This window comes from Oncorhynchus clarkii, chromosome 23 (assembly GCF_045791955.1).
Source record: "Oncorhynchus clarkii lewisi isolate Uvic-CL-2024 chromosome 23, UVic_Ocla_1.0, whole genome shotgun sequence".
Classification (NCBI taxonomy): domain Eukaryota; kingdom Metazoa; phylum Chordata; class Actinopteri; order Salmoniformes; family Salmonidae; genus Oncorhynchus; species Oncorhynchus clarkii.
In genome coordinates, this window is record NC_092169.1 from 4,794,965 (window position 1) to 4,809,490 (window position 14,526).

The 14,526-nt window shown below is 39.6% G+C and overlaps 1 protein-coding gene across 1 annotated transcript in view; it reads left to right on the forward strand.

The window, feature by feature from the left end:
• LOC139381534 (cilia- and flagella-associated protein 46) overlaps positions 1–14,526 on the forward strand; it is an 89,263-nt gene that overhangs the window by 70,875 nt on the left and 3,862 nt on the right. Inside the window, exons 52-56 of the mRNA XM_071125155.1 lie at positions 6,742–6,821; positions 7,204–7,264; positions 7,688–7,720; positions 10,815–10,917; positions 11,079–11,191. Coding sequence (XP_070981256.1) covers positions 6,742–6,821; positions 7,204–7,264; positions 7,688–7,720; positions 10,815–10,917; positions 11,079–11,191 — 390 coding nt within the window. The remainder of the gene's footprint in view (positions 1–6,741; positions 6,822–7,203; positions 7,265–7,687; positions 7,721–10,814; positions 10,918–11,078; positions 11,192–14,526) is intronic.

Below are 14,526 nucleotides of genomic sequence, written 5' to 3' on the forward strand. Positions count from 1 at the left end.
GTTGGAGTCACTCAGATATCATATGAACACACATAAGACATGGCAAAATGTGTAGAATTGCAGGAAATAATCTTTAAAGCGGCAAAATGTTCTCTCCGCCAAAAAGAGGGTTGTGAACAGTGTCACGTGGAAGTTTTATCGCATGCACAAGTACAGTGAAATGCCTTGCAAGCTTTACCCAAAGTGCAGCAATCAATGTCAAAATAGTATAACTAATACAAATAAAAATAAATATTAGGCGAAAGTGGCGGGTAGCAGGATCAATAATAATCAACAGTTTGGCAGCAACTTAAGGGTGGGACATTTTAGTAAATAAAATATTACATTTACATAAGTATTCAGACCCTTTACTCAGTACTTTGTTGAATCATCTTTGGCTGCCTTGAGTCTTCTTGGATATAACGCTACAAGCTTGGCACACCTGTATTTGGGGAGTTTTTTTCATTATTTTCTGCAGATCCGTTCAAGTGCTGTCAGGTTGGATGTGGGGCATCGCTGCACAGCTATTTTCAGGTCTCTCTAGAGATGTTCGATCGGGTTTAAGTCTGGGCTCTGGCTGGGCCACAGAAGGCCATTCAGAGACTTGTCCCCGAAGCCACTCCTGCATTGTCGTGGCTGTGTGCGTAGGATCGTTGTCCTGTTAGAAGGTGAACCTTCGCCCGTCTGAGGTCCTGAGCGCTCTGCAGCAGGTTTTCATCTAGGATCTCTCTGTACTTTGCTCTATTCACCTTTGCCTCGATCCTGATTAGTCTCCCAGTCCCTGCCTCTGAAAAACATCCCCACAGCATGATGCTGCACCTCCATGCTTCACCGTAGGGATCGTGCCAGGTTTCCGCTAGTCGTGACGCTTGGCATTGAGGCCAAAGAGTTCAAACTTGGTTTTATCAGACCCGAGAATCTTGTTTCTCATGGTCTGAGAGTCCTTTAGGTGCTTTTTGCTAACTCTAAATGGGCTGTCATGTGCCTTTTACTGAGGAGTGGCTTCTGTCTGGCCACTCTAGCATAAAGGCCTGAACGGTGGAGTGCTGCAGAGATAGTTGTCCCATCTCCACAGAGGAACTCTGGAGCTCTGTCAGAGTGACTTTCGGGTTCTTTGTCACCTCTCAAGGTCCTTCTCCCCCGATTACTCAGTTTGGCTGGGTGGCCTGCTCTTGGAAGAGTCTTGGTGGTTCCAAACTTCTTCCATATAAGAATGATGGAGGCCACAGTGTTCTTGGGGACCTTCATGTTTTGGTACCCTTCCCCAGATCTGTGCCTCGACACAATCCTGTCTCGGAGCTCCAAGGACAATTCCTTCGACCTCACGGCTTGGTTTTTGATCTGACATGCACTGTCAACTGTGGGACCTTATTTAGATAGCTGTGTGCCTTTCCAAATCATGTCCAATAAAATGAATTTACAACAGGTGGACTCCAATGAAGTTGTAGTAACATCTCAAGGATAATCAATGGAAACAGGATGCACCTGAGCTTAATTTCGATTCTCATCGCAAAGGGTCTGAATATTATGTAAATACGTTATTTAAAAAAATCATATGTATTTTTGTATTTTTATTATTAGAATAAGGCTGTAACGTAACAAAACGTGGAAAAAGTCAAGGGGTCTGTATACTTTCCGAATGCACTGTATGTGTATTAATATTCCTAGCGCGCAATAATTACATCAAGCTTGTGACTCTACAAACTTGTTGGATGCATTTGCTGTTTGTTTTGGTTGTATTTCAGATTTTGTGCTCAATAGAAATTAATGGTAAATAATGTACTGTGGCATTTTGAAGTCACTGTTATTGTAAATAAGAATATTATATATTTTTAAACACTTCTACATTAATGTGGATACTACCTACCATGGTTACGTTTAGTTCTGACTGAATCGTGAATAATGATGAGTTAGAAGCACCAAATATCATACCCCAAGATATGCCAACCTCTCAACATTACAATAACAGGGGAGGTTAGCATTTTGGGGGGAGGGGTATGATATATGTCTGCGTCTGTAACTTTCTCACTCTCACTTTTGTTGGTGGGAGACGGCAGAGTGGAGTGCCATTGAGATTGCATCGTCTGTGGATCTGTTGGGGTGGTATGCAAGTTGGAGTGGGTCCAGGGTGTCCAGGATTATGAATGCCATGACCAGCCTTTCAAAGCACTACATTACAGATGTGAGTGCTACAGGGCGGTAGTCATTGTTACGATGCGGATAAATTACAATATCCATCCGGACCTTTGTCGCCTAGGAAATTTGTGTGACCGGACCTTCTCAAAAAGTATTTGAGTACCTCTGCTCTATTCTTTCCCAACATGGTCTGCATATCCAAATTAATTTGTAATTTGGTTGTAAAATTCACATGACAAGTGAACTTACATTTATATCTGGGAAGGTAATTCTGATAATGACGCAGAGAAATGTGAGCCTCACATTCTTGAGGATGCAATGAAATAAGTGTCAGATAGTGTTCAATCAATATATTTTATTAGAAAGCTGCAGTGTCTATCCAATAAGTTATGTACTGCACATAGATCATGATGCTCTTACATAGAGTACCAGTCAAAAGATTGGACAGACATTCAAGGGTTTTCTTTATTTTTACTATTTTCTACATTGTAGAATAATAGTGAAGACATCAAAACTATGTTGTAACGAAATAAGAATTAAACAAATCCAAATATATTATATATTTGAGATTCTTCAAAGTAGCCACCCTTTTCCTTGATGACAGCTTTGCACACTCTTCAGATTCTCTCAACCAGCTTCATGACTCATCCCAAACCATCTCAATTGGGTTGAGGTTAGGTGATTGTGGAAGCCAGGTCATCTGATGCAGCACTCCATCACTTTCCTTCTTGGTCAAATAGCCTTTAAACCAGATGGGTTGGCGTATCGCTGCAGAATGCTGTGGTAGCCATGCTGGTTAAGTGTGCTTTTAAATTCTAAATAAATCACAGACAGTGTCACCAGCAAAACACCATCACACCTCCTCCTCCATGCTTCACAGTGGGAACATGTGGAGATCATCCGTTCAGCTACTCTGCGTCTCACAAAGACACTGCGGTTGGAACCAAAAATCTCAAATTTGGACTAATTAGACCCAAGGACAGATTTCCACCGGTCTAATGTCCATTGCTCGTGTTTCTTGGCCCAAGCAAGTCTCTTCTTCTTATTGGTGTCCTTTTAGTATGGTTTCTTTTCAGGAATTCAACCATGAAGGCCTGATTCACGTAGTCTCCTCTGAACAGTTGATGTTGAAATGTGTCTGTTACTTGAACTCTGTGAAGCACATATTTGGGCTGCAATTTCTGAGCCTGGTAACTCTAATGAACTTATCCTCTGCAGCAGAGGTAACTCTAGGTCTTTGTTTCCTGTGGCAGCCCTCATGAGAGCCAGTTTCACCGTAGTGCTTGATGGTTTTTGCGACTGCACAATTTTCCAGATTGACTGACCTTCATGTGTTTTCCAGATTGACTGACTGTCATTTCTCTTTTTTCTCGTTTTTACCATAATATGGACTTGGACTTTTACCAAATAGGGCTATAGGGTTATGGAAGGGCATGAAATGTTGTTTTTACATTTATTTCTCCCAAAAGAATACATGTTATTCCATCCATGAAATTACATTGACATTTGTTTTAGATTGCCTTAGATGTGACAGTAGGGAGATTAGGATGTTCAAGGTTAGTCACAAATTCGTAATACTGCATACTGTATGTTTACAGTTTTGGATGTGAAATATTTAATTTAATTTCATGTGTTGTCAGTCCAGGACACATTTTCAGACAAGCAGTTTGTTAGACAGCAAGCAGATTCTGATCGTCAAGATCTTGAGTCACTCATCTCTTTGTAGCTCCTGGGCTCAAAGTCTCTGGCATCTCTGGCAATAACACCATTGTCGTTGCAGAGGAAATTTATCAGTAGGGCTGCTTCGTTCTAACGTCATTGATTTGAGTATAATCCAATTCAATGGAATAAGAAATGTATTAGAGGCATTTTGAACAAATAGATCCTGAATGACAGCCATTGTTGAGTGAAGGACAATGTTTACTGTAGCCTGAAGCGTACACAACTCACCACGAAAATGTAATAATGGACAAGAAAATACTTATTTAAGTATAAATAACTTTATTACTTGTTTTTTGTTTTTTTAAAGATCCATTTGTCAGCAAGACTCATTAATTATTTCAGACTACAAGAGTGTAGGCCTAATGACAATTGTTGAATGTCATTACACTTTTTTTTTTTTTTTTTTTTTCATGAGGTTTTATAATTTATTGGTTGACAAGACAAACTATAAAACACAAGCACACACACACCAGCAGACATTACACATTTATCTATCCCCCCACCCTCCTTCCCATCTCACTCACAGGACCTGCTTACTTAAGTACATGTATATAAAGTAATGATTTTATACTGCCAAGTGTTGTAGTTTTGCACCATGCAGTTGAGAGATTGACAGTTCAAATTGAGCTATCTCCATGAATAAATAAATCCATTGCTAATGTGGCAGAGTGTGTGGGGCTTGGCATTGTAAGGCAACCATTCTCTTGGCTGTTGTTAGGCCGGCAAGCCAGATCCTTCTCTGCCTGTATGTTAAGTTCAGTGAAGACTCATCGTTAAACAGTAGCACATTGCCAATTTGCCAATTTGTTATTTAGAATGATTTATTTCTGTTTTTAGAGGGAGAGAAACCAAAAACCTACAATCATCTCATGGGTCTCCCAGTCAAGGAGGTATTGAACCAGCATCTGTAGCAACACAGCTTGCACTGCTATGCAGTGTCTTGGACTGTTGCGCCACTCAGGCGCTGTATAACGTGACCGGTCGGGAGTGGGCTACACTACTACAGTAAGACCAAAATAAAACAATAAAAACCTTAGTGTAACAACAGTTTTAGTAAGTAATACAAAGTCTTGCACAATTATCAGTTTCTATTTAGGTTTATGTCACCCATTCATTGTCAGAGACCCATTTGGACCCAAAAGCATAATCAGTGCTCTAACTCCCCTTTGCTCTGGTCTGGAGCAATGAAGTGGTGACGCAGGGTACCGTACTAAACCACAAATTACCTCTAAGTCCCATGGTGTAAGCTCGCAATTTTTAACGGAGGAACCCCTGTACTTTGGCGTTAAACCACACATATTGTGGGCACAGAATAAAGACCCAGAAATATAATTTAAGATTGGGGAGATTTTGGCCTCCAGAACACTTCCGTCTTTATAAAGTGGACATTTTGATCCAAGGGCACTTTCCCCTCCATATAAATTTGGAAATCAAAGGGTGCAGTTTCTTCCAATATCCCAGTGGCTGTGAAAGGGGAATCATAGAGCTGTAAAAGTTTATCAGAGGAAGTATGTTCAGCTTAATGATGTACGTGCATGTCTGAAAAGAGTTTGCATTTGTGCATTAAGACCATCTTTGTAGGTCTGACTCTACTTGTTTATGAACACTATTAAAATTGGTAGTGATCTGTAAGGACGGATAGATGTCAATGCCTAGGAATTTGAAATGGCTTACTATTGGGATGTCAGGGGACATGTAGGTATCTCTTCATTAAGCGGTAATAGTGTGGATTTGGTCCAATTAATTGTGTAACCTGAGATTGAACTAAAGTTTTTAAAGATATTGAGAAGGACAGGTAGAGAACGAGGGACATCTCCAACCTATAGTAATATTTCATCTGCATATGGTGGTCAGAGATGTGAGTAGTGATAGGAACATGTGTGGACTGACAGACTGCTTGAGCCAGGGGTTCTAGTGATAAAGCAAAGAGCAAGCTGCTGAGAGCACATCCTTGCCTTGTCCTTCTGGCAATGAGGAATTGTTTAGAAAATAATTTGCAAAGCCCATACGTTTGAGTACTGTCCAGAGGTACTGCCATTCAAAGTGATCAAAGGCCTTTTCGGCATGAAGTGAAATGAACAGCATCAGGTAGTTCCACATCTGCAGCTGCAGCATTGATGTGTAGCAGACGGCAGATGTTGTCAGAGGCCTAACTAGTTTTTTTTTTATCATGCTGAACTAAATTTGTCATGCAAGGTTCAAGTCTGCGAGCCAATAATTTTTGCATATCATTTAACATCTAAATTTAACAATGATATGAGGCAATAGAATACTGGTGCCATCATTATCGTCATGTTTAACCTACAATTTAGAATAAAAAGAGCGAAAAGTATTGTTAATTAGCTTTTGGTCTGTATGGACTATCCCCTCTGTTGATTTGACTCTAATATTATTTGCAAAGCCCTTATTGGTCCTTAGTTTCATAGCCAATAACCGGCTGGGCCGTGCACTGTTGAAGTAATAATTCTGACGAGCTTTGTACATAATACAGTGCCTTGCGAAAGTATTCGGCCCCCTTGAACTTTGGGACCTTTTGCCACATTTCAGGCTTCAAACATAAAGATATAAAACTGTATTTTTTTTGTGAAGAATCAACAACATGTGGAACACAATCATGAAGTGGAACGACATTTATTGGATATTTCAAACTTTTTTAACAAAGCAAAAACTGAAAAATTGGGCTCGAGAGATTACTAGTTTGCTAGTCACTGCAGAAGGAAGTATTTATGGGTCGTAGGAAAACTTTCAGAGTGTCTGTATTCTTTCAGCGTCTTCAATGATGTCATTGACTTTGGCAGTAAACCTGAAAGTAAAGTAAAGTCATTAGGATTTGTCAAAATGCTGTGTAATTTAAACCGCCAGACAACCGCTTCCTTTATTATTTCTACATCCTGTTTGCTGCAGTTGAAAGTGACAACAAAAAGGAGACCAAAGGTGGAAAGGGAGCCAAGGGGAAGGTAGATCAAAGCAAAGCCATCAAAATGGTGAGTTCAGTAAATAAATCTAGGCCTACCTTTTTACCTGCCTTCAGCACAGGAAATTATTTAAGTCCCCTTGCCCGCTTGTGACTTCCCAATCAATGACATAATGTTTCTGTAATGATCCTGTGTCTTGCTTCTATATCATATTTATTCCCTGTCACCCTTTCACTCTTGCACTCTTTCTCTCTCTCTCTTCCTCTGCCTCTCTTTCTCCCCGTCTCTCTCGCTCTCTCAACCCCGCCCTCTCTATCTCCCTCTCACTACTCCACTCTCTCACTCCCAAGTCAAATGTGTCTCTTCCACTCTTGCTGTCACAGATGTTTGTTTGGATGTTTCTATCCAATATTAATCTACCTGGATTTAATCTGTGTTTCTTGTTACCCAGGTGCCGGTCAATCGTGTCTTGCCCCCCAACACCCTCCCAGTAGACACACACAACTTCAAATGTATATTTTACTTGTTTGACTTTAATAATTACCTTTAACACCTCCAATAAGTATTTCACTGATTTTCAGTGGTGAGATAATCTATATTTCTAGGAATTTCCTAGATAGGTATTTCTTAATATCAGTACAGCCAGAAGAGTACAGCCAGAAGAGTACAGCCAGAAGAGGCCACCCCTCAGTGCCTGGTTCCTCTCTAGGTTTTTTCCTATTTTCCTGCTTTCTAGAGATTTTCCTCTCCACAGTGCTTCTACCTATGCATTGCTTGCTCTTTGGGGTTTAACCCTCGGCATCTGTAAAGCACTTTGGGACAACTGCTTATGTAGAAATGGCTTCATGAAATTTGATTTGGGAAATAAGATTGTTTGTAATGCCAGACCAGTGACATACTGTGGAGAAAATTGTCCTTAATACACCTCATCTAAGATATCATAGACCCTTACAACGAAGAGGCATATGGTAAGTAAGCATGATCTTAGTTGTCATTATTATGTTTCTGATTTTGCTAATAATTTCCACAAGAGAATCGTTGATCACGATACGGCCCCAGACGATAAGCTATGTTGTTCTGACAGCCCGGGCCCATATTCAAAAGTGTCTAGGATCAGATTTGACTTTGATATCATAATGTATAAGATTATATGGACAGGGGGTGCCTGATCCTATCAGCACTTATACTCTGAGACACTTTATGAATATAGACCCTGATCTCTACTGATATCTTTGTAAGCTGTGCAATGATGGGTTTTGTTGCAGTAGACACCTAGGGGCATGGCTCTCCTGAACGAAACATCCAAGAATACCATAAAGAGGTGCCTCCAATCTAGTGTAGAATATGCCCCCAAAAAGTCATCCAAGATAGCACTGTTTTCCAATCCCATTTATTGATTTGATATTTTGTTTTAATAAGCATGGAAATGTTGCCAGCGCCAAATAGACGTGGTTGTAATGGTCAGACTTTTTAACCTTTAGCCGACTTTTATGTTGATATCCCTATGTATGCGAGTGGCCGATTTACGAAATCTGTCTTGCCTGCTACTTACTTAAACTGCATACTGTGTACTAATCATACCAAATACTATGTAGAACGTACTGTTTAGTAAAATCATATGCAATAAGCAACAAATATCAATATACTACTCATCCATATTGAGATGGCCTCATTGAATGCGCAATCGCGCTTTTTCCCTGACGTTCATACAATTTTGTAGAACACGTCCTCTATTCTGATTATCAGCTGGTGTCGAACACACTTGAGTGTGAAAAAACTATTCAGTTCTGTGAAGCAAATTCTACTAGATGAAAAGCCGAAATGAGTATGACATCCGGGCACTTAAAGTATTCTCGATTTTCAACATTTCACAAACTATAAAAGGTAATTTTTTCGCAAACTCAAACGGCCTACTATTTACGATGCAAGTATGGGTATTTGGACTGGCTGTGTACAGTATGTGAAATGAAAATCGAGTATGCTTTAAATGCCTGGATGTCATTCTCATTTCGGCTTTTACAGCTGATAATCAGATATGGGGATGTGCTACCAAAATTAACCAATAACACAAAACAACGCAATCGTGCATGACGCATTCTCAGTATGCAAAAATAGAATGTTTTGTAGTATGTACATTTTTTTTAAATCGAGTATGGTTTAAATGCCAGGATGTTATATTAATTTCTGATTTTCATCTAGTAGAATTCGCTGCCCACTTTTCCACAATGCATTGGAAGAGGTGGGCTGCGATTGATAGGCCCTACTTCTCTTCATGTAGCCAAACAACAAAACTATACTTAAAAGGATCTTACCCTTTTTTCAATTTTCGCCTAAAATGACATACCCAAATCGAACTGCCTGTAGCTCGGGACCTGAAGCAAGGATATGCATATTCTTGATACCATTTGAAAGCAAACACTTTGAAGTTTGTGGAAATATGAAATTAATGTAGGAGAATATAACACATTAGATATGGTAAAAGATAAGACGAAGAAAAAACATGCGTTCTTTTTTTTTTGTACCATCATCTTTGAAATGCAAGAGAAAGGCCATAATGTACTATTCTAGCCCAGGCGCAATTTAGATTTTGGCCACTAGCTGGCTTCAGTGTATGTGCAAGTTTTAGACTGATCCAATGAACCATTGCCTATCTGTTCAAAATGTTGTATCAAGGCTGCCCAAATATGCCTAATTGATTTATTAATACATTTTCAAGTTCATATTTGTGCACTCTCCTCGAACAATAGCATGGTATTATTTCACTGTAATAACTACTGTAAATTGGACAGTGCAGTTAGATTAAAAATAATTTAATCTTTATGCCCATATCATATATGGATATGTCCTGAGGATTTTTTTTGTTACTTACAATCACATTAGCCTACGTTAGCTCAACTGGGGGGGGGGGGGGGGATTTCTGCTTTCTCATTGAAAAGTGTTTTTTGTTCTCTTGGCCTTCGTCAGAGCTTTTAAACTAAATATTAAACCATCTTTTGATTTCTGAACGTGTCGACACAGGGGACTCGGGATGTGGCTACGTTATTGATGTCATGTTAGTCAGGCCTTTTGATTTGAACATATGGATTGTTATAGTTTTGTAGGCTAGGCTATCTATTGAATTATTACATGTATGGATCAAGCCTTAGCAGTCATTTTCATCTCGTTCCCAATGATCAGTGCTTTAGTTTATTACGTTGCTGTCGAACGGTTCTGAATTTGCGATGCACCCAACTGTCCAAATTGTTCTGTGCAATAGCCTTTTGATTTGAGCATTTGAAAAGTTTTGGTGTGTGTACTAGACTATTTGATTTAATGTATGTATGTTACAGCACTTAGGTTTCACTAATAAATATGTTGAAATGGAACCAGATTATGCATTTCTGTCTTCAGTACTTTTTAAATAGAATAGATGGGCTATGTGGTCTACTATGGTATAAGTCGAATGTGATAGTGCTATTATTACATTCCTATTCTATTCAGAGTTTTGAGAAATTAATCAAATTAAAATGAGCTATTATCAGGCTGGTTAATGTGGTGCATGCCTGTTAAATTTGGAAAAATCCACCTACACACGGCCTGCGTTGCGGCCATGGCATACTGCATACTTTTTAATAAACAGTACATCACGTGCTAAATACTATGCAACATAGTATATACTATGTACATAGTATGCGGTTTAAGTACAGTATGTAGTACGCTAGTATGGGTATTCGGACACAGCCTCTGTGTTTAGAGCTATGACTCCTACTCAGCAAAGAGAATTTTGCAGTGATTAATGTGCTGTTTGCCAAAATCCAATGGACTATTGACTGGCCTTGACGTGTCCTCCTCCCTCTCCGCCACCGGTTCACCAAACTCCCTTCATACTGTACATTTTGTCAGTGCAATTTTTAGGTACAGCTTAGATTTAAATTATGCAGTCCAGCTTGTACTATAGATTGGGTCCTACAGTAATATACCTCATCCAATGATAGTAAATGATGAAGTAGCTGGAACTGTTGTTTATTCTCTGTGTGTGTACGTTGTGTGTGTGTGTGTGGGGGGGGGGTGTGTATGTTTCAGAAGGCAGCAGCCTGACAGAGAGGATGAAGAGGACTTTGGAGGCATACAGCCAGCAGTTCACCCCACTGTGGGAGGGCTTTTTGGGGAGTGAACGCACTCCCAGGTCAGAAGTCACTTTCACTCAACACACTCATTAGCAGTAATGACACAAGAGTCACATATGTATGTCATGTATTCCTGTCCGCTGGCATACCAATCTGATGGCTGATGTTTTTTCATGGCATGCTGCACTCTAAGCCACTAACACTGTTGTGTGTGTGTCAGTCTCGCAGAGCTGGAGCAGCTGCTGACAAACTGCAGTGCTTTCATCTTCCATGGAATGGAGCGCTTTCTCGCTAACATCCCACCATCCAAGCTGGCTGCCCTCAACCTTTCTGGTACTGTATCCAATACCTACCTATTTTCTTTTGTGGTTTGAGTTTGTTTGGTCTGAGTTTCAAGAACCTTCTTGTGAAGATGTTGGACGATTTGAGGTAGATTTTATTTTATAGTATTAGCTTTTTCCATCAAATACAGACTATTTCAATTTTTTTATCAGAAAACAACCATGCCCTTAACCAAAGCCAAAGCTCAAATACCAGAACACAAATAAATAACCAGAACCTGCCACATTCCAACTATGCCTCCCTCCCAGTAAGCTGCTGTTGTATATATGCCACCACTGCAGAATTAGCACAACATACCTTTTGAAGTGACCCATTCGTCTGAAAGGGCGTCCCAAATGGCACCCTATTCCCTATGTAGTGCCCTACTTTTGACCAGGGCCTCTTGTAAAAAATAAAGCACTACATTTAGGGAATACGGTGCCATTTAGGATGCATCCTGTGTGTCAGAGATTTGTTGTTTGCCATCTAAAATTAAGGAAACTAAGTAGAAAACAACATCATTCAACTCCAAATCCAACTCATTCAACTCCAAAGACTGGTGTTCAAAGGCATTAGGCTATAAGTTCAGAACACAGAACATAACTCTTCCGTTATGACGGAATATTTGTAAAGACTTGTATAAAAATGTCACATTATGTCAAAGATCTGAGTAGCTTTGGATATTATGTGATGATAATATGATTTATTTAATCAAATGAAGGATTTTCCAAAGTCAGTGATGGAGAAACAAAAACCCAGATATAAATTTTAAATTGTACTGTGTGTAGCTTATGTACGTAAATGGAGCAGTAGACTTAATCTCTTTAAACACATCAATCTTTAATTCCCCGAGTGGTTATATTTAGAAAGACAGCAATATAACATCAATTAGATTTCATTATAGCCCCGTTGCTGTTACATTTTCCAAGTTTCACCAAGCACTTGTAGAAATTATACAGAGATTCAGAATGAATGGATTAGGGATAATCACTAGGCTTATATGATTTATTAACATGATATAGGCCTAGTAATTGTTTGATGTAGGTTTAATGTGTGCATTGGAGATGTTCATCATATGTAGTGTTCTGAATCTGTCGCCCGGAGTTGAAGTAGTTATTATAGGCACTAGAGAGCAAGCTGTCAATTAACGTTAATCTCACATTGAACTGTTCCCTGGACAGGAACACTGGCGTTCCCAATCCAGCAGATCAGAGTCTGGAGCTGACAGTGCCCCACCTGTGGCCTAACCCGGGTGTGTCACATTTTGGCAGATCCATTGACAAACACCTCCGCAATTGATATTGACTAGGGGCCTTGTCTATAAACATTGATTACACCAATTGCCACTCAAAAATCTGTACAAGGTCGTAGTGCTGTAGTACATTTAAGAGTAAATGGAAATAGACACTTGACTAAAACATTCATTGACAAAAAAGAATAACATGTTTTTGATGAACTTACAGTATGTTGTGAAAAGAATAACCATGTTTTTTCTTCTCATTGACATTATGTGAAATGAAATACCGCTGTCTAAATAGAGCATAAAGCAGCCTGTATAAAACAAGGAGGAAGGGAAGCGCTGCTAAGGTACACAATAGTAGATTTTGGTAGACAGAAGGTGCTCTTTGATAAAAGGGTTAAATTGGTCATCAAAAAGAAAGGCGGAACAAGGCACTCTTCATAGAAGTAACAAATGTTTTTTTGGGGGGGGGTATTGATTCTCATCATGTTCATTTCATAGGCCTTTGGTATTTGGGAGACAGAGACTTCACTCTTTCCTCAGTGGCTGCTGTCTTGATTTCTTTATTACGATACTTTTTCACTAATCTTCCTTAAATAACTGATCACACACCCCAAAAAGCCTTCTGACTTTTCACACCTTTCAAACCCTTTTCAACAACAATCAAACCCTTTTCACAGGCATGGCTCTTGGCCTTGCTTGATTTTTTTTTTTTTTACTTCCTCCAAAACAAAGGACGTTTTGGGTGTGGATGACACTGGGTGTATTTGATCTGATTGACAGTGGAAGTCAGGATGACCTTACACATCAACCTGGGCCTCACAATACCATCCACTATCAAAGACAGGCTGGGCTTTGGCACTTCTAACCATCAAAGTGGTGAGGAATGTTCAGACTATGTTGCCTCGTCTGAATAACAGCTGTAACTCGATAACAAGCCAACCCCACCCAGTTAACAAGGTGTTTGCAGATGTTCCAGATAGTTTTAATGTCATGCACAAGTACAAGCACAGGGAAATGTCTTTCTTGCGTCAGACCGAGATGTTCAGAACTGATCTAGAGCAGAGGGAGGGAGAATGAGTTATATTCTACTTCCTGCACTCAATCTAATGTCTGAAGAGAGTTTTGAGCATGACAAACTGTGCTTGTTGGAGTCATGAACATGAATCAACAGCTCTCTTCTCTTTTTCCTTTTGTTTACACACACTGGCCTAAATTCATAACCGATCTAGGGGCTACAGATGAGAATTAGCCCTTCTACTAACTCTGGTGCATTTACATTGATGTAAACAAGGAAATTTTAATTAATGTGCACGGTCCCTGTCAAGTAAATCCCAGAAAATAAATAAATCCAAGAATACATACACCACCGTTCAAAAGTTTCTGGTCACTTAGAAATGTCCTTTTTTTTTAAAGAAAAGCTCATTTTTTGTCCATTTAAAATAACATAAAATTGATCAGAAATACAGTGTAGACATTGTTGATGTTGTAAATGACTATTGTATCTGGAAACTGTAGATTCTTTTTAATGGAATATCTACATCGGCGTACAGAGGCCCATTATCAGCAACCTTCACTCCTGTGTTCCAATGGCACGTTGCGTTAGCTAATCCAAGTTTATCATTTTAAAAGGCTAATTGATCATTAGAAAACCCTTTGGCAATTATGTTAGCACAGCTGAAAATGGTTGTTCTGATTAAAGAAGCAATAAAACTGGCCTTTAGACTAGTTGAGTATTTGGAGCATCAGCATTTGTGGGTTCGATTACAGGCTCAAAATGGCCAGAAACAAAGAACTTCCTTCTGAAACTCGTCAGTCTATTCTTATTCTGAGAAATGAAGGCTATTCCATGCGAGAAATTGCAAAGAAACTGAAGATCTCGTACAACGCTGTGTGCTACTCCCTTCACAGAACAACACAAACTGGCTTTAACCAGAATATATAGAGGACTGGGAGGCTCCGGTGCACAACTAAGCAAGAGGACAAGTACATTAGAGTGTCTAATTTGAGAAACAGACGCCTCACATATCCTCAACTGGCAGCTTCATTAAATAGTACCCGACAAACACCAGTCTCAACGTCGAGTTCCTCTGTCCAGTGTCTGTGT